Source organism: Acipenser ruthenus, chromosome 16 (assembly GCF_902713425.1).
Source record: "Acipenser ruthenus chromosome 16, fAciRut3.2 maternal haplotype, whole genome shotgun sequence".
NCBI lineage: Eukaryota > Metazoa > Chordata > Actinopteri > Acipenseriformes > Acipenseridae > Acipenser > Acipenser ruthenus.
Window position 1 is genome coordinate 23,180,510 of NC_081204.1, and position 20,993 is coordinate 23,201,502.

Sequence of the window (20,993 nt, forward strand, 5' to 3'; positions counted from 1 at the left end):
ACGGCCGCACGGATACGGATAATCATTGAAGCACTTCTAATCAAACTTACAGACCGTCCAGCGTGCTGTATGTCAAAAATGCTGGACACTCCCTCTGGTGAGATACCATAAACAGCTGCTAAATCCAAACAGTTATTTGCGTAAATTAAACTTCGTAATCGTATGAACGTCCCAGATCGCCTCCCTCAATCAGATCCCGAACCGAGCAGCGTTATCTCGGGGAGACACACCCGGGTTTAAGAATCCTGAAACTCAAACAGCAGCTTAGTTTGAAAGTGCCAAATATAAACCAAAAGAGCCATGAAAACAGAGTTTTTACAAGCTTCATTTTAATTGTTTGTTTTTCTTTTTCCTTGAGTAAGAAAAAGACACTTTAGCATTTTATATAACACGTGAAACAAAATGCTAAACTTTAAAGCTTTAAAATGTTTTCTCCTGTAAAACTCACAAGTCACAATACAAATAGAAACAAGCACATTATACATAGATACAAATACAGCTTGTACAGTCATAAAAAAAAGAGAAAGTAATACAGTTTACATGACAGAAATAGGCTGCTAAGCAACCAACTGCTTCAAAAACACTGATATACTGTGGACGCTGTTTTCTTGTTTTGTACCAAAAAGTGTTTAAAAGAGCAACCTGAATTATATTAACGAATGTATTTTTCTTGCTTATACAGCAGGCTGTGCTGTGTGATGCACTACCATGACGGATTCTGTCCCGTCGATGAAACGATGTTAAAAGCTCTATAACCTGGACTGCAGACGAGCCTGGCTCCTTTACATTGTGGTTAATTACGTTGTAGATAATTTTCTGTTTCACTCAGAATCATGTTTGAACTGTACAGCAGGTACACCAGATTGTAACAATAGGCTGTTATGCAGCAACTCTGCCCCTAGTGGATGAAAGAAATACCATTCTTCCATGATGTGCTTCCACTAGAGTGGAACAGGAGCACTGGTTAATAATTACAATAATAATTCAGATTTTTTAAAAAGTCACCATAATGGGCACACTCAAACCCAAACTTGATTATAAGCAACACACACTGTAACTCTGAATTTGCATACCCATATCAACTTAAGCACTGGTTGAGCTGCAGACAGCTTTGAAATATCCACTCAAAAGAAACAAATAGTGTTCTAGCAAATTACTCAGTAAATAATATGTATTGATGTCCTCTATATATGTGATCTCTATAATTTTCTATGGCTGTTTCTGCTTAGATCATTACTTACCAGGCTTACTTACTAAAATCCTTATTCAACCACGGGCACTATTTCTGTAGACTCCTAGAAGCATCATTTCTGAATAAGGTAGTTGTTAGAAATGACCACTAGGGGCGTTCAACGGTCATTTTTGCCCCCCTGCAACTGTGAATTTGTAAATGGAAAGTCTATATATAAAAAGCAGTTTCAGAGAGGATGAAAATTACCGCTGCACACTCCTAGTGGTCATTTTCTAAACCACCTTAATTCAGAAATTCTGCTTTTTCGGTGAGTTAGTAAGCTTGGTAAAAAAAAAATAAAAAAATTAAGCATTAAAAAAAACAACAGGGAAAGGAAGAAAATATGATACCACAACAGAATAGAAATTAACCATTAATAAAATGAAAATTATACCACAACAGAAAAGAAATTAACCATTAATAAAATGTGAAAATATCATTCAAAAACACATTTTTAAAAACAAAAAAATCAACAGTAAGACAGTCTACTCCAGTAGGTAACTGGAAGTAATGAGTTTTATTTTATTTGTTTTTTTAATTATAATAATGCAATGTTCTGTAATTTCAGTTTCACAAGGCCTTACTTCTTGTCTTTAGGAAGAAACAAATAAACAAAAACAGAATCACATACACAACTGAGCAGAACACACAGGTAACATCAAAATACAAACAAACTTTGCTTACATTTCATGTAAAGAGCTTTGCTCACCTTTGTCATTTTTTAAAACTGTTTGTGCACACAGTATCCTAAAGAGGATCAGTGTGAATGGCCAAGTGTAGACGGCAGCAATTTAAAACTGCCTGTCTGCAGTTACTACATTACTGGATACTTCTTTACTGCCCACTATAACAACACTGTATATGCAATATTAGAATGGTCAAATCCTGCTTTTATTACAAGGACAGTCCTGCTTGATATCATAGTATGGTGTTGTTCTGGGTCAATTACAAATATGCAGTGCATTCAAGGAACCAGTGATTCATTGAAGTGCTTGTTTACTGCATTAATGGTGTATTGACAGAAACAAATTCTTATCTTTTATTTAGACTTAGTTCACTTCCTGTGTTACAGGTAATAGACCCCATCTGAGCTGGCTGTATGCCACATGGGTGCAGTGAGTTTCATGTGACACATGGGTGCAGTAAGTTTCTATTTCTTGTAGCACAGGATGTGAACAAGCAAATAAAAAGATAAAACAGCAAACCATCTAACATTCTGCTAAGAACAGTTATATATATATATATATATATATATATATATATATATATATATATATATATATATATATATATATATATATATATATATATATATATCTCCCTGGTTATAACACCTTTAGCAGCTTGACATTTCATTTTCTTAGTTTTTTCCTCCCCAATAATTCTGAGTGGTTCAATTACTCAAATACTGTTTTTTATTTTTTTAAATGTCTGTGATAAGGTGCGCTCACACAAGATCTTCAGACATAGCTGCCTGCCATAGATATATGCAACATAGGCTACATCAGCCAGTCTGGTTACAGAAGCAAGATCCAGTGCTATCTAGTAAGCTAACACTTTGCATGAAGTTTCCTTTGGTTTTGCTGGTAATACATTGCTGTGCACTGGATGGTGCTGGTGTTAACATGTGTCTATGGCAGGCAACTAGAAAAAGAGCACCTGAACTCATAGTCAACGCAGACTTAAAATAAAAACATCTTGAAGCAAATGTAAAAAGAAGCACTCATAAAAAAGAACCATCAGAAAATGGGGAGGGGGTAGCAACTCTTTTGGATCAGACCTTTCAAGTCTGAGAAGCAGGGTTTTTGTAGAAAGCAAAATTTCTACTGCTTGTTCATAGAATACTGGTCCTTTAGTCACTGCGTGATATCAGAACATCTTCAAGAGCAACAACATTAGTCAATACTGTAAACAACGAAAACAAGGCAGGAGAATACTTCCTGTATATTCAGAAATAAATAAATCTCTCTCCTCTAAGTTTTTTTTTTTTTTTACTGTTTGGAAACTCTAAATTACAAGGACACCTGCCAGTAGTGCTAATGACTTTAGTTGCCTTTGCTACAGAATGTGATCATTGCTTTCTATGTAACAATACAGCTTTAAACTTGTACAGTAATTTGAATTGGGAGCTCAGTGAAATAGGCTTTTCGCTTCAAATATATATTTTTTTTGTAATAATGATAATTTACATACAAAACCAAACAATGAAAAATGACACAGCTGATTTTTATCAACAGCTTAACAGCCTTCTTAAATATATAAAAAATAACGGCAAAATACATTCTTTACATTCGAGAGCTGGTGAAACTATTCTATAGATACACTAAGTTGTGTAACTTTCTCACCTCACTGCATACACATCAGTACAACACAGTTCTGTTCATATAAATATACAGAGTCCTGTGCCATAAATACATCATATCAAATTCAGTAAGAATTATATTGATTCTTAACATAGATTTCGTTAGTACTGAACTGAAAATCATTTAACATAATACCAAATGATTAGCAAAGCTGTAACGTCAATCTCATAATCTTACACTAGCAACACTATCACTGCCTCCTCTTTTTGTGCTGAATATATCGTGGTTATTTACTTTAATGCAGATGTACATAAGAACATCTTCCTGTTCTGTAGGTCAGATTTACTCTAAATAACTAAAATCAGACCTTTGGCGTGGTGCAGGCATGACATTTCAGTTAACTAACGTAATCTTCCTCTTGTTTAGAACCGCTTTTATATAGTCATCACATCCCAGAGATTTTTAAAAGGCCTCTTTAGAGTCTTCTCTCTATCTACAACTGGTACACCAGAGTGTACCCATTAACCTGCTCCACCTGCCCCAAGTGGATATAACAATGACACGTAGAAATACCACACAGAACAAATGTGATATATCTTATGTCCACTGGGGGCAGTGTTGCAGGGGGACAGGATACTGAAATAAAAACGGATATGCATGAATAGAAACAAGAAGAGCACAACAGCTAAGTAACTGTGGTATTTGATACCCGTGCCAAGTTGTTTTTTATAGTACAGCACAAAGGGCAGTAATAATGTTGCACATTTTTTAAGATTTTATAACCAAGTACAAGGTATCAGGATATATACAAAGATACTCTGTCATCATATTCATAACTGTTAAATAATCAATAGTGCTGAGTTTAGAAATACTAAAAGAAACTTTAAAACATGACAATTTCAACAAGAAGTCTTGGTCTTCTTTTAGGATTTCTAAAATTAGTGTCAATAATACCAGTCTCATAACTTGACCAGCCCACAGATAAGTCAGGGGGGAAAGATTGAACTGGGCAGGAGCTAACAGTGTCTTAAGAGTTAAGACAATGCTCAACCACGCCCCCTATGACTCAACCACACCATCCTCCTTCTCATTGTTAACAAAAACATTTCGTTTTACAATGGAATGAAGAAGAATCCATATTTCTAACCAGAATGCAAGAAAATGTCCCTCGTATGTCCTACAAGTCACCAGCACTGAGACAGACACTCAATGTAATCCCACTGGAAGCTAAAAAAAAACAAAAAACAGCTAATGTGTCACCAATAACCCACTGCACACACAAAAAAAGGACTCACCAAAACTAGAGGGAGTTTGTTTTTAGAAAACCCTATTCATTCAATAAGTGAAGCATATACTGTAAACAAACCAGTGTGTGATACCCAGTGCCTACTGCACAAATGTTCCCTGGTTTCATTTAAAATCACCTTGAGCAGTATTGTGCCACACATTGGAATCATTTTGTGTCCCTGAAAGGCGTATCGGGAATTCTCAAAGTGGGATAGATCCCCAGCTCCTGTCAGACACAGCCCTTACCCTGGAATAACTGGTATGTTCCCAACATCAATGTTTAATTACAAAACAAGATCTGATACATATTAAAAAAAGAAGCGTTGCTGTTTTCAAATCCAGTAAGACGGAATGTGGTTATCCATAAAACACAACAGTAACTTGATTCTTGGTCCTTGGGGGGGGGACGGGGGGGGGGGGGACTCTCATCTTAAGTAATCTGCAGTCCTGAAAAAAAAGACAAAACTAAGAACGTGCTGCTGTTAACGCATGTAGATGCTTAGGGTTATACTCTGGGAATCTATTGAAGCTAGGACCATATCTACAGTGCCACCTGTACAGATACAACATTCTTAACATATTTATATTCCATTAGCCCCTAAATGTGAGTGAAAGATTACAAAGAGGCTGCAGTAGTTAGATAAGACCACAGGAATGATGATGAACTGGGACTTATTTTGATTGCAGACCACTGGAGTGATGAAGCGATCACATATCAAACTTACCAAGCAGAGAATGACAATAAGGTTCTGAATCTTGTTTCTGAGTTTGTACCAAATTTCAAGTTGTTCTGTGAAAATGTACTGAAGTTACTGCAGTGGTAACACAGAACACACGTGTAAGTGCTGCTACAGATATATGTACACGTGTAAGTAAGTGTGATATTGGTACATACGAAAACCTACATCATGGTCGCAAGGGATAATAAAAAAAAGTTATTTTATGGAATATTTTCATATTTGTGGGCATTATATAAGGACTAAGGAACCTAAAGTAACGTCTACATATGCTGTACTCTATACACACACAGTGAAGAGTTTCAGCAGTTACAATTTCTAGACCGATGCTGGGTGAATCACTAACCTGTAGCAGGAAATCAGCAAACCCCACAGCTTGCTATGTGTCCAGTTCTATGGTGACTGATGGATCTCCTCTTCGCAGAACTAAAATATAGAAGCAAACAAAGTCAATCAACTTCTGAAAACTTTGAAGAGAGTCCCATACAAATAAAACATCCAGCCAGCCAAGCAGACCTCCTCCAGTTTCAAAGAGAAAGCCCATGTCTACCCCAGCGTCTACTGATTTTTCACTGGAGTTGTAGAAGGAAGACCTGGGAGACTGTGCTTATTATGGAGAACACAGAATAACACAAACATTCCTCATGAGTTGAAGGCTTTACAAATGCATAGGGATAGTAAGTAATGACTTTATTTTGGAAAAAACTAAAACGAATCCTGTGCTTCAACCGGGCAATTTATGAAAAGCAAGTAATAGGCTGTCCTTGTCTCCATGGAAACGGGTGAGAAGAACTTGAGGCCCTCTGTTTAACTGGGTGACTCACTCGAGTTCCTAAATTAAATGGGCGCCCCAATTATTTTTCTTATTGAAGTAATGAGATACTAACATGTGTGTAAGTTGTAAACAAGCTCAAGGTCAAAAAGAGAAAGTACAGTCTTTGTTTCTGTGAGGTCTCAATCAGGATAGAGGAGAGAAGAGAGCGAGCAACAACTGAAGACACCATCTCCATTAATTAAATAAACTTGGAAGAAACTTAACAATTGATTAAAAGGACTTAAACATGAACTATATTAACCCGGAAGAAAGGACACGCTAATAATTGATGGACTGAATAAGTTTTGTGTGATGGAGAGCTTTAATTGACCAAAGACTTAAGTTTCGAATTTCCATAAGCATGATTTTTTCAGAAATGAAAACACACACCCATTAAAGTTACCAAACAAGAAATAAACAGCTCAAGACATTTCATTTAAGTTTGTTTTATAATTTATTAACTAGTATCCATAGCAATTTGGATTAAAAGGCTTTTAAAATCCAGCCCAGTTAAGTATTGTATTGCTTGAAGCAGTGGGACCAGGTAATAACACTGTTTTCAGATTCCTTACTCGTACAGAATGTACTGGCACTGCCCCAGGGTAATCCCGTTCAGGACAATCCCCCATTGATCCCACTCAGTGACTTCTTGGCGCAGTGCCAGTTGATGCCACTTTGTTCTGATTAGTCAGACACCCTGGTCTTTACAGCTCTGCTGGCCAGATGCCTGGTCTTGTTAAACTCGAATCAGGCTGCCCCATCTCTATGTGTTCACTGGTGCAGAGGCGTCCGTTAAAATAAAATTTACACTTTGTGGGTCTACTGAAAGGCTTCATCTGGCATGCCTCTTACTTCCATCTGCTTAAAATGTCATCCATCCCCCAGTTTTCTTTTATATTTTTAGATATTGTAACTGAGAAGCAGTCTTCTCACTCTACTACATTTTTATACTTTCATCACAACTGGATCAGAGTTTCAAATCAGCTCTGAGGTAAATGGGAAGTGAAAACTAAATATTTACTCTTTAAGCTAGGGGCGGGGTTAATGATTTTCGTCATTATGTTGCATCAGTCAGTACACTCCAGACAGAAAAACAACAAACATGGCGGGCAGCCAGTGTGATGAGAGAAAAGTACAGCCTTGGGACGCTGAGGAAGTGCAGGCTCTAGTTTCTCTGTGGGCAGATAGAAGTGTTCAGGAAGATCTGGAATCATGCGTCAGAAATGAGAACGTTTATGTCTGAATTTCTGACTACTTGAAGCAAATGGACATAAACCACAGGGTTCACTTAACAACATACTCAAACACAAAACTCTGCCAAATTTCTCATCCTTGACCTTTATTATATTAATATAAAAGACAAAATTGCGGAAAATAAAACAATTTTGAACTTATTTACAAAAATATAGTCAAACAAAATACTGTACAGCTGTACCATACATACAACTACGGCTCTCTTTGCGCTCGCGCAGCTTCTTTTGTTTGTGCATCTTTTGGCAAAACGAGTTAATTAATAACATAATTAATAACTGTCTTTCGTTGCGTGTGACGTCAGTAGCACGGCAGTGGAAAAACAACCCAGGCTGCCCTTAACCGCACTGTGAGGGCTCGGTACGGTCCTGGCGCGGCTCGTTTATACAGTGGAGAAGAGGCATTATATTAATTAGCAGGTAAACATGAAGCTCTCTATTTAAGTAATGACTCTCCCCACCCCCGTTTTACAGTGTCAGAGAGATGATCTTACTGTAGTTTTCTTCATCCGATCCCCCATCCTCACACTGCTCTTCACTGGCCAACAGAGGATTTCGGGATTCGCTCAGAAACCTCATGGGGAAGAAATGACCATCGCCAAGGCTGAAGCAACGAGACAAACATGCAGGGGATTAGAGACACATCACTGGGCCGATTCTTACAACCTACAAGTTGCCAACAACGTATCATTCACACAATCTGTTGTGTGTTTCTTTTGTTACTTGGCACTTCGTTGAAGGACGTGATGAGGACAGTGACTTACTAAAATGTGAGAGACAGGTAGACCTCTGAATGTCACCAGTTCTGGTTATCAGCTGTTCAGTGGAGCTCAGGGACTGTGTGCCGTTGGGATATGTGTTGTATAACCAGTATTTAAATCACAAGCTTTACTAAGTATTGTTCCCACCTTTCAGATTTCATTACATTGCCAAAACTGTGTTGAAGCCTCTTTTAGAGGAATCTCTTCCTTTATTAACCAGCTTTAACAGGCTCAGTGGTGGTGATTGCTTGCTTACAGCACAAACACTGACAAACCCTTTTATAGTTTATATGTATGTTACCAACCGCTAATCAGGAAAGTATCCTAGTAAATTCCAGTGCTACACACCAGCATGGTTTAAGCACACACACACACAGAGTCATACCTGGTAAACGTTGGTATAAACCAATATTTTCTATCTTCCCCAAACACCTGTTGCAGGTTTTTCGAAAACCCTAGATTGAAGCCATTTTTGTCAGGTCCGTTATGGAAAGTTGGGTATTGAAAAGCTTCTAAAAGGTGAAAAAAGAAACACAACAGAAAAAATAATTTTGCTGTTAACATTCATTGGTAATTCAAAAAAGTACAGTTGAAAATAAAGACATCCCTAGATTCTGATCGTGTCAATAACATGTGCTAAAGAATTCCCTTACCATGGTTCATCACAGTTGGATATGTGGTTCTCCAGATATATGTAGAAACAGAAACACAATATACAGGTGGATGTATACTGTATATTCCTAATTGTAATACTGCCAATAATGTAACACAGACAGCCTCCATACACCCCCTACTGATGCACTAAATGCAAAGAGAATGTCCATAGCAATGTCATCACAAATGGATAACCAGTTAATACACAGACATAAACACTATACTCAGTTAATACACAGACAAACACTATACTCAGTCACAGTCATTTGCACCCCCAGGAGGAGACTAGTGTTTCTCATTAAAAATACAGCAGCCCCTCGGTACTCTACACTAGATCTTATTCCCAGGTCCTTTTAATGATACACTGGAGACATAAACCAAGTATTTTGCTAGTTATTTTTATTGTTCCAACAACAGGTCAAACTTGAGTGTCTGTGTCTGCAGATAACGAGCCCGGAATCAATCATATAAATTGATAAATGAATACAATACCTACGCTAAAGTACATTACTAACATATTAAAGTCAAATGGATGCAAACACTACTTTCACTTTCCTGTTCCAATCAAGTGATGTAAAACCCAGCTAAATATAGCAAATGTGGGCAATGCTTTTAAATCATAAAAGTGCATAACAAATTATTATAAATACACCCCAGATCACCCTTGTTAAATAATAGTTAATAATATAAAATAAACACACAGCATTGAAATCCTCAAACTAGCCCAAAATGACTTGCTCTCTCCCATATTGGAATTTAAACTGGACCTTGACGACACATTATAAACTTTAAGCACATTAATATAGAGAAAAAAACACAAAGAAAATGAGTGCCGGGGCAAACATGGTATTGTCAAGCCATTATATGTAAAATGGTATTTAAAAAAAAAAAAAAAAAAATTCAGAAAAATAGGTTGAGTGTATTTTAGACAAAAACGGTATTTCTTCACAATAAACAAAGTGGCAAAAGACAGATTTTCATAAAGTAACAGCATTACTGAGGTTTACTGATTTCTATTTATTTATTTATTTATTTATTTATTTATTTATTTTAGCTGAACAACCAAGTGAACTGTCAAATTTAACTTTGATAAATTCTTCAAATAAATGGGGGCGTTGTATAACGAAAACAAAACTCCCCTTTGGTTCTCGTTTATTACATTGCACATAACAGAAAATAGGATCACAACATCTATATCCCCCCATTCTGTCTCGCTACCCAAATCTGAAGCAGCACTTTGACTTACTGGTAAAGATCGCTGTTCGGCAGCTTGGGTTGCTCACGTCCTAATCGGGACTGTTTACTTCTTGTGGTCAAAAACTTTGTAAATAAGGCGTCAAGGGCAGCTGTGTTAATTCCGCTGGTTTTAAATTATATATACTGTATATATATATATATATATATATTAATCCCACACATCAGACAGAGCTTTTTTTTCCACTTGCCATTTTACAAATTGTCATGCAAATTCTGGCAAGGTGGTAAATCGGTGCTTGGCAAAACACATTATGGTGCATATTTCTAATTTCTATCAACTATGTCATTTATGGCAGACACAGACATGGATATTTTCCTTCGAATACATGTGGAGCAATGTTTGTTCAAAATATTCAGGTATTTGTCCCAGCTTGAAAAAAAATAATATTATTCCATACCACTATTTTCATGTTGCTTTACTAAAGCCTTCTCTTGTCCATCTTATTCACGCCAGTGTCTAGGACAACTTGGTCAAGCACTGTGATTGGCAATCCCCGGACAGTTGATCAACCAATGAGCTGGCACAAAAAGAAACCAGCACAGCTTTGTTACGCATGCCAAAACGAAATATGATCAGAAAGAAAGCTCAGCCAATCGGCATGCATTGATTATGCTGAGGTTAATGCTGGCCAGTAGCAACTAACAGAAACAGAAGGAGTGTGAGGAATCGGAACGCAAGCTAAAACAAGAACAGCAATGAACTGCAGTGCTGATTAAGCTAAAGTCTGATTTAGAGAGGAGTTGTTGGGGAGCTGCTGTGGCCGCACAAAATCACACTAGTAGCCGCATTTGAGAAAAGCTGCTTTAGACAAGATTCAATGCAGCTCACAGGCCCAGGCATAATAGGCACATAATTAGAAAATGTGTTACCACCAGGGGTTTTAACTCAGATTACCATAAATAAGCATGATTTAATTTTAAATACTTGCTGTTATTAAAATGAGGATATGCAGTATCCTCGCTAGAATCAAATTAGAATGAAAGGTTCAGACTGATCATCTTTTGAACCCCAGGCTATAATTTATTACACACGAGCCACTGAAATATCACAAGCATCAATCTAATTAGGTAGTCAAGCAGAGGAATCCCCCCGCTCCTAATCACCTTTCTCTTCCGGTGGCACAGCTCCAAAGAAAGAACATAATCACAATGCCCAAGTCATCAACAAGCCTTTGCACTGTGCAGTGAGAGTGGAATGCATTTGATAAACGGCGCACTGCAAACTCCACACTCCAGCGGAAAGCTTCATTTTCTTTCTGATTAGCAATTCCCTTATTATCCTCTCTTAGGGATGCTGTGTGCCAGAGCTGTAGTGGAGGCAGGCATATGTCACACATTAGAGTTTTGCATGTAGCTAGAGAAGAGCTTGTCCAAATTGTGATGAAACTTCTTTAGCACAAATTATTGAGTTTATCCTAATATGCTAAGAAATAAATAATATCTGGGTATGTGTCTGTCCAACAGTCTATCTATATGTCACACTTATATTTTAGCATAACTGCTTGTCCAATTGCAAACTTCCTCAGATCCTTCTTGAGCTGAAGTTACTTGTGTGTGAGAATTTGGGGGTATATGGAGGCTATCTGATCGACGTGCTGTAGTATGCATGTCACACTTGTACATATTTCTAGAGAATCACTTAGCCAAATAGGATGAAGCTTGAAATGGAACATTTTAACACAAGCTATTAAAAGTATCGGAACCTCTGACTATACGGTGGCACCCTGCTTGTCTCTCCGTTCATATGTCACACTTAGTTTTACCTACAGAGGGCTCCCCCTTTATAACGCTATAGTCCGATGCCACAGTCACAAGACAGTGCTATTTGTGTTCTGCCTTGTAATGAGAACATCAAGCCATTCTTTGGGACTGGCTTTTGAATTGCCAGTAACATCCATATATTACAAAAAAAAAAAAAAACACAAAGCCTGTGTCTCCTTACCTAGCGTGGATCTGTTTTTAGCCACGAGCCAACAGTGGTAGCCAAACAGGAACATGAGACTCACAAAGAACATGAGAGCCACAAAGAGCAAGAACAAGACATGGAACTTGGCATGGCCGTTTGGGAGCTCACCCTGATGAAAAAGTACATGCAAAAATGTTTGATAAACAAGGAGGTAGGTACTTGATTATCAGTGCTAAGAAACAACCACTCCCCTAGAACAGTGGCTGTCAAGCTGGGGATCTGGAGAGACTGCCCTGGAGGTATATTTGCACAATAAAATGTAACATTTTTGGAGTTTCCACGCTGACAATATGAAGTCTGCATCTCAAATGGTTTGTGAGCTTTGAGCTGTTGAAAAAGCTGCAGCAGTGGTAAACTTACAAAAATATGCAAGCTCCTCTACAGATAATGTACTACATGTGCCAGGTCTTTTTGTTCAACCCTGATTTGCAATGCAAACACAGATCAAGCACTGACATGGTCTTAATACAGAAAGATCTTCAGTCTCTGCATTAAAAGAGATAGCAATAGTCAGTGGGTCTTTATTCCGTGCTGGTCACATGGAGGGAGTTCATTGCATTATGAAATTAATTCAGTAGCTATGAAGGAATATAATTCCATGAATTTTCCCCACCATGCACATCCATTCATTCATTGCATAGGTCTCAAATGCATGATTTTGAAACATTATATCTTGTACTACACTAGATCAAAGAAATCTGTTTGTCTTGCACTTCCTGGGTTACTTCACCCGGAGGGTGAAATTGTCCCCACGCCTTCTTTCTTGTCAATAACCAATCAGCTTCTTGCCCTATTGACTCACATTGACTTTCAGCCAGTAACATGCTTTGGCCCAGAAGACTCTGCTGGGGTGAAATGACCAAGGAAGTAAAGCAGTACCATATTTCCTAGAAGGTGTTGCAAACGGATAGCATGTTTTAAAATGAAAATACAGGTTTGCTATAACATGTGTTTATTTGTTTAAGACTGCACATCTGAAACCTATGCAGCGAATGCAAGTGCAAAAATGGGTAAGGTTTATGGAATTATTATGTTAGCTACAGTGTGAAATCTAGAAAGGAGGCTTGAGAGAGACTTACTGCCCAAAACTTGATGAAGTACTGCAAAACAGTTGAGGCAATGAACACACAGTACACCATGGCATACGTCAGGAACAGCAGAAAGAACTTGTAGTTTGAAAAACCAATGCAGTTATTCACCCTACGAAAAGGCAGAAATGTAAAATTAATGAAAAGTTACTAGGAAGAAAACACGAACACGTACACACAGCAGGAAGAATGCAAGGCTTTTTCTGTCCTTCAATCTGATTGTTTGGAACCAGCTACCAAGTAGGGTGAACTGTCACAATTCATGTCACCACTGTGATGCTGATTTCTATGGGTATTAATGCAGGTTTGACTGTATCCCAGCACTACAGTTCAGATAATCGTGTGATTGTGTACCTACCAAGGGCAGTGATGATCCATTTTCAACACACACCTGCAGTTGAAATAAAAGTACAGTAATATTAACATGGAGCCAGATCCAGTCAAAGTGACTGTAGCTAACAAAATAGAGACATGCACATCCATTCACTATATAGTCCCTCAAATGTGAAGTTTTAAAACACTAGGTTAAATACATCTCTGTTTGCAAGTTACTTTCAGATGGCCACTTCAACCGGAGAGTGAAACTGCCCCCACCCAATCCAGGCTTTCTTTCCTGTAAGTAACCAATCAGTACGACTGCAGCAGTCATTTCCTAGAAGGCAAGACAAGCAAACTGAGAACTTTCTTTAACCTTGTATAGTACAAGATGTTCTGTTTTAAAACTTCACATTTGAGGCCTAACATTTTAAAATGCTTGCTATGACATGTGTTTCTTTCATAACTGCACATTTCCGTTTATTAAAGTGCACAACAGGACAGACTTACTTTGCTAGTGACAATCACTTTAAATGGAAAGCTCATCTACAAAGGGTTCCTGGTGCAGGAACTTACTGTACAATCCATTTAGATGAGACACGTAGTCTCAACTCTCAAACTAGTCGGATTTATACATGAAAAGCCCTATATCAATTGAAATTAATACAATTGAAAGCTATTGTTCAGCCCAACAGTTCTGAATGAACGCATCTTTGCTGTTTTGCATGCCAAGTTATTATTAGTACAGCAAACAATGGCATTTAAAAGGTAAAAACAGTAAACCATAAAGAACAAATCCCATAAATGCCATATATGATAAATATATTGCAAAACATGAGGGGACTTACATTTCACAGAGAGAACAGTGATGGCAGCGGTCCGGTTTAATCACCTGACACCGATCGCAAAACCTGACAGCTGAAAACAGGGAATAGGAGTCAATTACAGAACTACAAGGCTTGATAGAAGAGGCTCCAACTACAGCACAGCTACCTTTAGAGAACATAAATAAACCTGAACACTGATGCACATATTGCAGTAAACAGTCACACAGGAATCATTTTACTATACAAATAAACTTGATTAAACTTCATTGGAGCTAACAAAATAACATTTTCACATCAATTCATTATATAGGTTTCTACTTTGAGTAAAAAACATGTTTTAGAAAACGCTACGCTAGGTTAAAGAAATCTCTGTTTGCAAGCCATGTTTTTAGACGCTCTTGCACTCCTTATGTCTCCTCCCCTTCACTGGCTTCTCTCCTGTGAATAAACAATCAGCTGTTTCCCCTATTCACTGACATGCCTTCAGCAAGCAACATGCTTTGACCCACTAGACACTGCTCGGGAGAAGTAACCAAGGATGCAAAACAGTAACAGACTTCATGGAAGACAAGGCAAGCAAACTGAATACTTTCTTTAACCTAGTGTAGTATGCCTGTTTTAAAATTAATCTACATGTTTGCAATAACATGTGTTTCTTTAAAAACTTCACATTTAATGGGAGTGCAAAATGGGTAAGATTTATAGAATTGTTTTGTTAGCTGCAATCCCTTTAACACTGCACGAACCACCCTGTAAGTTAACCCTTTTTATCCTGCGGATTCCTGCTTAATTCTACAACCATGCGACTCTTCTGGAAATACCAAATGGGAAACCAAATCACACAGAAAAGATGAAGTGCTATAAAGTGTTTACTTGAAAGTTAACTCGAAGATAAGCTACTACTGTAAAACTCAGATGGTTTTACACTGGGTTTGAACTCGCTGGATTGTATGGTTGGGTGTAACGTACTGCTGTATTATGAGGGAATGAGGCACAATACAGAGGATCAGCAGGTACTCAACTCTTTGGTTATTAAAAGGCAAAAAAGCTGAAATTCATCAGATAAAAAAATAAATAAATAAAATACAGCCCTAATACAAATTTCTATTCAGCACAGACACATCTGCAAACCAAGTACACCAAATGCACTCTGTAAAGGTGTGGTCTGTTTTAAATAGCACTACTGTTTACACAATAACCCTGAATGGAGAGTATCTTCCTGACCTCCAGATGCTGCCCAGGTGTAGACTGGTAACCTCTTGGCTATATCCAGCAGGATTTGCTTCTGTACTTCAGACCGCTCCTCATTCTCATATCTCTCCTTGTCAGAGTAGGACATATGAAACTGGAACAAGAAACAAATAGGATGTAACTGGGGCTCCTGTTCCTCGAGCTGACAACAGCTACTCTCGTGGAATTTATCTGCATTTAAACAGCATATATGAGGGTGTTGACATACAGAGGGGATTTTCAGTGCATCGGCTACATTTAGATTGGTACCATATCCTTCTCATCTCATTTCATTTGGACAAGAACATTGATACAGTACTGCTTTTATTACAAATTAAAACTAGACGAGACCTGGGCTGGGAACAAATCAAAACTTTGACAACCCGCTAATCGCACTTAACAAAACTGTATTTAATAGCGTTTTCTGTTTTTTGTAAGTATCTTATTTCTTCTACTCATAAAAAGTAAACATTATTGAATACAGTTTTGTTAAGTGCGATTAGCGGGTTGTCAAAGTTTTGATTTGGTCCCAGCCCTAGTTTGAAGCCTCAGATTTTCTGAAAAGAAAAAAGAAAAACACTACTAAAGAACTACTGCAGCAATATACTTTGTGTCAAATAAATAAATAAATAAATAAATAAAAAGCAAAGAGTGAAAACTTTGCTCAAAATTCAAACTTAGGTCTAATTTTTAACACACCTTCAAAATATACATTTTTTTGGCATTTCACTGGACTAAAAAAATATGCCCTAACAAATTAGAATAATGTAAGAGGATAGCTATACAGCACATAAACTTTTACCTAGCAAGTACATTGCAATGATAATTTGAAAGATGCATAGCTTAATAAAATAATCTATTATAACTATTACCTTGAAAAATAAATAACCATTCACACATCTGTCTATCTCCAAAAATAATATATAGTAAATCTCAAAACCACAACACTTGAAGACATTGAAAAAGACTCGAAACATTGGTCAGTGAATGTTAGTTTCTTTTAGTATTTCTAAATTCAGCACAGAGTGTTAAATAGTTATGGATGATCAAATAAATAAAACTACCAACACTGTCAAGTACATTATGTTACCTGTTTTGATGGCTGAGAAGGCGGTGTAAAAATAGACTTCCAATATGTCCACGCAAACATTACAAAACAGACATGAAAAACTGCAAGGTAGGCCACTGTGAATAAAACAGGAAAACTTTAAATGTTACAGCAGACGTTGTGTGGCACATCACGTGGCAACTTACCCACAATATTTATGTGCTCCAGGACTAATACATTTACTTCAACATGGCTTTATAACCAACCTGTACAGCAGAGTAGGCAACTGGTATTTCCAGTCCAGGTCTTTGTTCCAACCATGTCCTTAATTATTCAACTGAACCTCTGATCAGCTCCTGTATCAATGATACCTGTTATACATGGAATGGAACTATCCTGCAGGACCGGAGTTGTCTAAATCTGCTGTACAGTCACACAAATCCACCAATCAGAACACTCAAAATGAGTCGCTTTACTATTAATTGTAATGTAATGTACTGCTTACCTTTTTCAAAACCGTTGGTGATAGTAACTGTAAAAAAAAAAAAGAAATAAATTGTTTAGAAGTGGTACTGTACAGGTTTACTATTAAAATTATTGAAAAAAAGTAGCAATACCTGCCATCTCTAGCACACACTTTCCCAGAACGGATTTATTGGTTATGTGACACATACAGCACACCTGGGGTGTGCAGTATTGTGTAAAATATAAAAAAAGCTGCATCTCCCTGTAAGTCAGTTACAGAAACAACAGGCAAACAGTTTTGACAATAGGTGCTCGGTTGGCTGGTGCTTCCTGTCCCAACACAATTTTTTGAGGCTTCACAAGGAAGCGTCTCAAAAGACCTTTCTGTAGAACAGACACTGCTGCCGATTTGTGACCCCCTACTTCCCTGAAGGAGGGTGCGGACGTAACCTTTCAGAACACTGGCAGGCTTCTTGCATCGGTGCCAGCCTGACTGGCGTTCCTACACCCTACTGACAGTGTTTTTAGGGTCTGATCATATCCGTCTGTCTTCCACTCTCTACGTGGTAAACATGATCACTGCCTTGACTTTGCACCAATCTTCACCACAGCCCCAATGCACAAATTCCCTATATTTTCAACATTAACCGGTGTGCACAGCAGAATCCACATTTCAATAGTGCACAAGATGTACCACATTACAGAACTTTTTATAGGCAACAACTGCATTCAGAAAGGAGTAAAACGCTTGACTTTTTAAAGTACTTTTCTTATTTGGAAAGCTGCCCAGTCTTTCTTACATGAGGTCTGTGGTTAGTAAAATACTGGCAGGAGCTCTTTCTATACAGTCTGACAAACTATACCCACATTTGATTCAATGATTTCTCCCGAAGGTATAGAATCAGCCTATAGGGTGGAACAGCCCCCTCAGGTGATTATGTTTTGCACTGTATTTAGTGTACACGTGAAGAACAATTTCTAATTCCAAAGATTACTATTTCATTTTGGCAGACTTTATTACGAGTAGAATTTTTACTGGCACTAAGTCGTTGATTTTGCTGCTACCTGTAGCTACACAAAACAGTTTAATACACTTACAGCCAATAAAGTAAAAATATTTCCCTTTGCTCAACCCTGTTGTTAAACTAACCCGTACAATACACCAGCAACCCGAAGTGTTTTCATAGACTCATAAGAACATAAGGTTAACAAACGAGAGGAGGCCATTCAGCCCATCTTGCTCGTTTGGTTGTAGTAGTTTATTGATCCCAGAATCTCATCAAGCAGCTTCTTGAAGGATCCCAGGGTGTCAGCTTCAACAACATTGTGTACTGTACGTACAAAACCAACATTGTCAACGTTTTTTTTTGTTTTTTTTTAATAAAATTGATGTTGCTACCTTATCACATAAATACACAATGAAGTAATACCGTATGCAGCCGTGTGATAATTCAATTAATACAAAAAAATAAAATGACAATCATTTCCTAATAAAACCTGGATCTTTGATACTAATGACATACAGTGCAAGACGTTTACATTAGTAAATGCTTACAGGCAAGCTGGTGTACATCATGGTACAGTACCGAACGCTAGCAGCACTGACCACTACAGTAGCTGGCAATTAGCTGTACTATTGATCTTTTTCCGAACACTTCCTGGTTTTCTACACATCTGTCGATCAAATAAAATAAAGCAGTGACGTACATGCTTGAAAAAATACTTACACAGACAGAGTTCAAAAACATACGCATAATAGGACCACAACATCACCATAGTAATAATAATCACTGGGATCCAAGAGAAAATACGCTGGCAGCACCGCAACCCTCTCGATAGAGCCATCTTCAACGGCACCACAGTGCATCCTCTCTGCGCTAGATTAGAGAGCCTGCCTGCCGACAACAAATTCACAAGTGATCCTCTGAGTTTGACTTGACAGCCTGACAGGACTGATAAAGGCAACAACAAAGGCAATCTAGCAAGAGCAAACGTCGATGAGACTGTACAGTCGCATACGGTGACGGTGCTGCCCCTAGCGACTGTGAGGTGAATGGCAGTATTAGCAGTTTCAAAAATGATGTCTTTGTGCAGAACAGAGTTGTTGCAAAATATCACACCCACCTGAAAATTGGTCTATCAGCCGAACTGGTCCAGAGATGAAAAAATAAATAAATAAATGCTGATACCTTTTATTGGACAAACACAGTTAATGACCAGCTTTAATGTCCACATAGGTCTCTTCAGCGGGTAAAATTGTAATTTGTAAAATTATGACAGGCAGTTATGGCAGGTATTTTGTAATTTTTGTTTATTAAAAAGAATGATAAACAATTATTATTATTATTATTATTATTATTATTATTATTATTGTTGTTGTTGTTGTTGTTGTTGTTGTTGTTGTTGTTGTTGTTGTTGTTTGTTGTTTGTTTGTTTGTTTGTTTGTTTGTTTGTTTGTTTGTTTGTTTGTTTGTTTGTTTCCTATGTAACACTAAAGCTATTGCCAGGAAAGAAGCCAATGTAGGGAAAATGACAATTTCAAGCTCCAGGTGAAATGACCCAGGAAGTGCAAGACAGTGTAAAAAGGCATGGCTTGCAAACAGAGGTGCCTTTAATCTAGTGTAGTACCAAAGGTCATGTTTCAGATGAAAATACACACTCGCTATAACATGGGTTTCTTTCAAAACTGCACATTTGAGACTTACTGTACATAATAATGGAAGCTCATGCCTAAGAAAATGAATGGAACAAATGTTTTAGCTACAATGACTCTAAGCATTCTGAAGTTTGTTTTTCATTTTGTAATAATAACGTATGCTTTGAAAATATGGCCATATACTCATCATGTCATGAAGCTAGTTTGCATGCATCCAAACTGGACTGCAGCAACAAAGGGACGGTCAATGTGTGGCTGATGGTACATAACCTACATATGATGAGGGAACTGTGCAGGGTGAGTGCTATGTGTATGCAGAAGAGGAGCTGTGTAGCTCTTGCACACACATGGTGAGACATTGCTATTTTAAGCAACCTTTGACATCATTTTACAACATATTCCAAGGGCTTTCCAACAACAACAAAAAAATTCATTGGCATAGGTCATGGACATAAGAGGTTGAGTAACCCCACAGGTCCACATGAGCTGGACTGACCCTTCTGTGCACTCTACTTTATCTGAAAGTGGACCTTGTTGACAGTTCAGTTGGCTTTAGTGGTAGGGACAGCTCCCTTTCCCCTTGATATCTGCTTGCTGTTAGCATATAGCTGTTACATACTGTATTCAAGTTTAAGAATCGCAGGAAAATATATTTTCTTTATGAAGCTCTCATTATAATTATCACCCATGGAAAAGACAATAAATGTTAACAACCATCTTAATTGTGTACAAAAAACAAACATTTTAAACACTATGGGACACTAAAGATACAGCCACTATGTGCCTGTATTTAGTCTATGTATTTAGTCTAATATTGTGTTGCTACAGGCACCTGTAGTTTTAAAGATAAACCTGCAGTGGGCACTGTCCTCCACACAATGACATTTCCCTCCACGATGAAGACTATTCCAGGGGTGTTATTTCATCTATAGGTTTGCAGCTTGGTCTTGGATTACAGTATGCTTTAGAAGTCCATATTAAATGAACTGAAAGACACTTGGACACACTGTCCTTTAAAGTGCTTCTGTAATGTGGAGGAACTCCCTACTTTAGGAATGTTATCGGGGATGAAATTTGTTCCAAGATCTCCCTGAACTAATAGAG

General features: G+C 37.7%; 1 protein-coding gene across 1 annotated transcript; it reads right to left on the reverse strand.

The window, feature by feature from the left end:
- Positions 1-312: 312 nt before the first annotated feature.
- Positions 313-19,169, reverse strand: LOC117963539 (palmitoyltransferase ZDHHC15B-like). The gene is made up of 12 exons (XM_034904047.2): positions 18,961-19,169; positions 17,274-17,300; positions 16,811-16,905; positions 15,715-15,835; positions 14,512-14,581; positions 13,707-13,739; positions 13,340-13,460; positions 12,237-12,369; positions 8,769-8,895; positions 8,117-8,226; positions 5,905-5,984; positions 313-5,268 (listed from the first exon to the last, which is right to left on the reverse strand). The coding sequence occupies exons 1-11, from the start codon at positions 19,076-19,078 to the stop codon at positions 5,938-5,940; spliced, it is 1,002 nt and encodes a 333-aa protein (XP_034759938.1). The 5' UTR covers positions 19,079-19,169; the 3' UTR covers positions 313-5,268; positions 5,905-5,937.
- Positions 19,170-20,993: the final 1,824 nt, after the last annotated feature.

Bases quoted from the DNA above. Each gene is read 5' to 3' on its own strand.
- LOC117963539 (XM_034904047.2), bottom strand. From the start codon at position 19,078: ATGGCTCTATCGAGAGGGTTGCGGTGCTGCCAGCGTATTTTCTCTTGG. The intron at 17,301-18,960 runs GTAAGTATTTTT...TTTTTTTTACAG, and splicing joins TGTTTTTGAACTCTGTCTGT to TTACTATCACCAACGGTTTT. The intron at 5,985-8,116 runs GTAAGATCATCT...TCTATATTTTAG, and splicing joins ATCGGATGAAGAAAACTACA to TTCTGCGAAGAGGAGATCCA.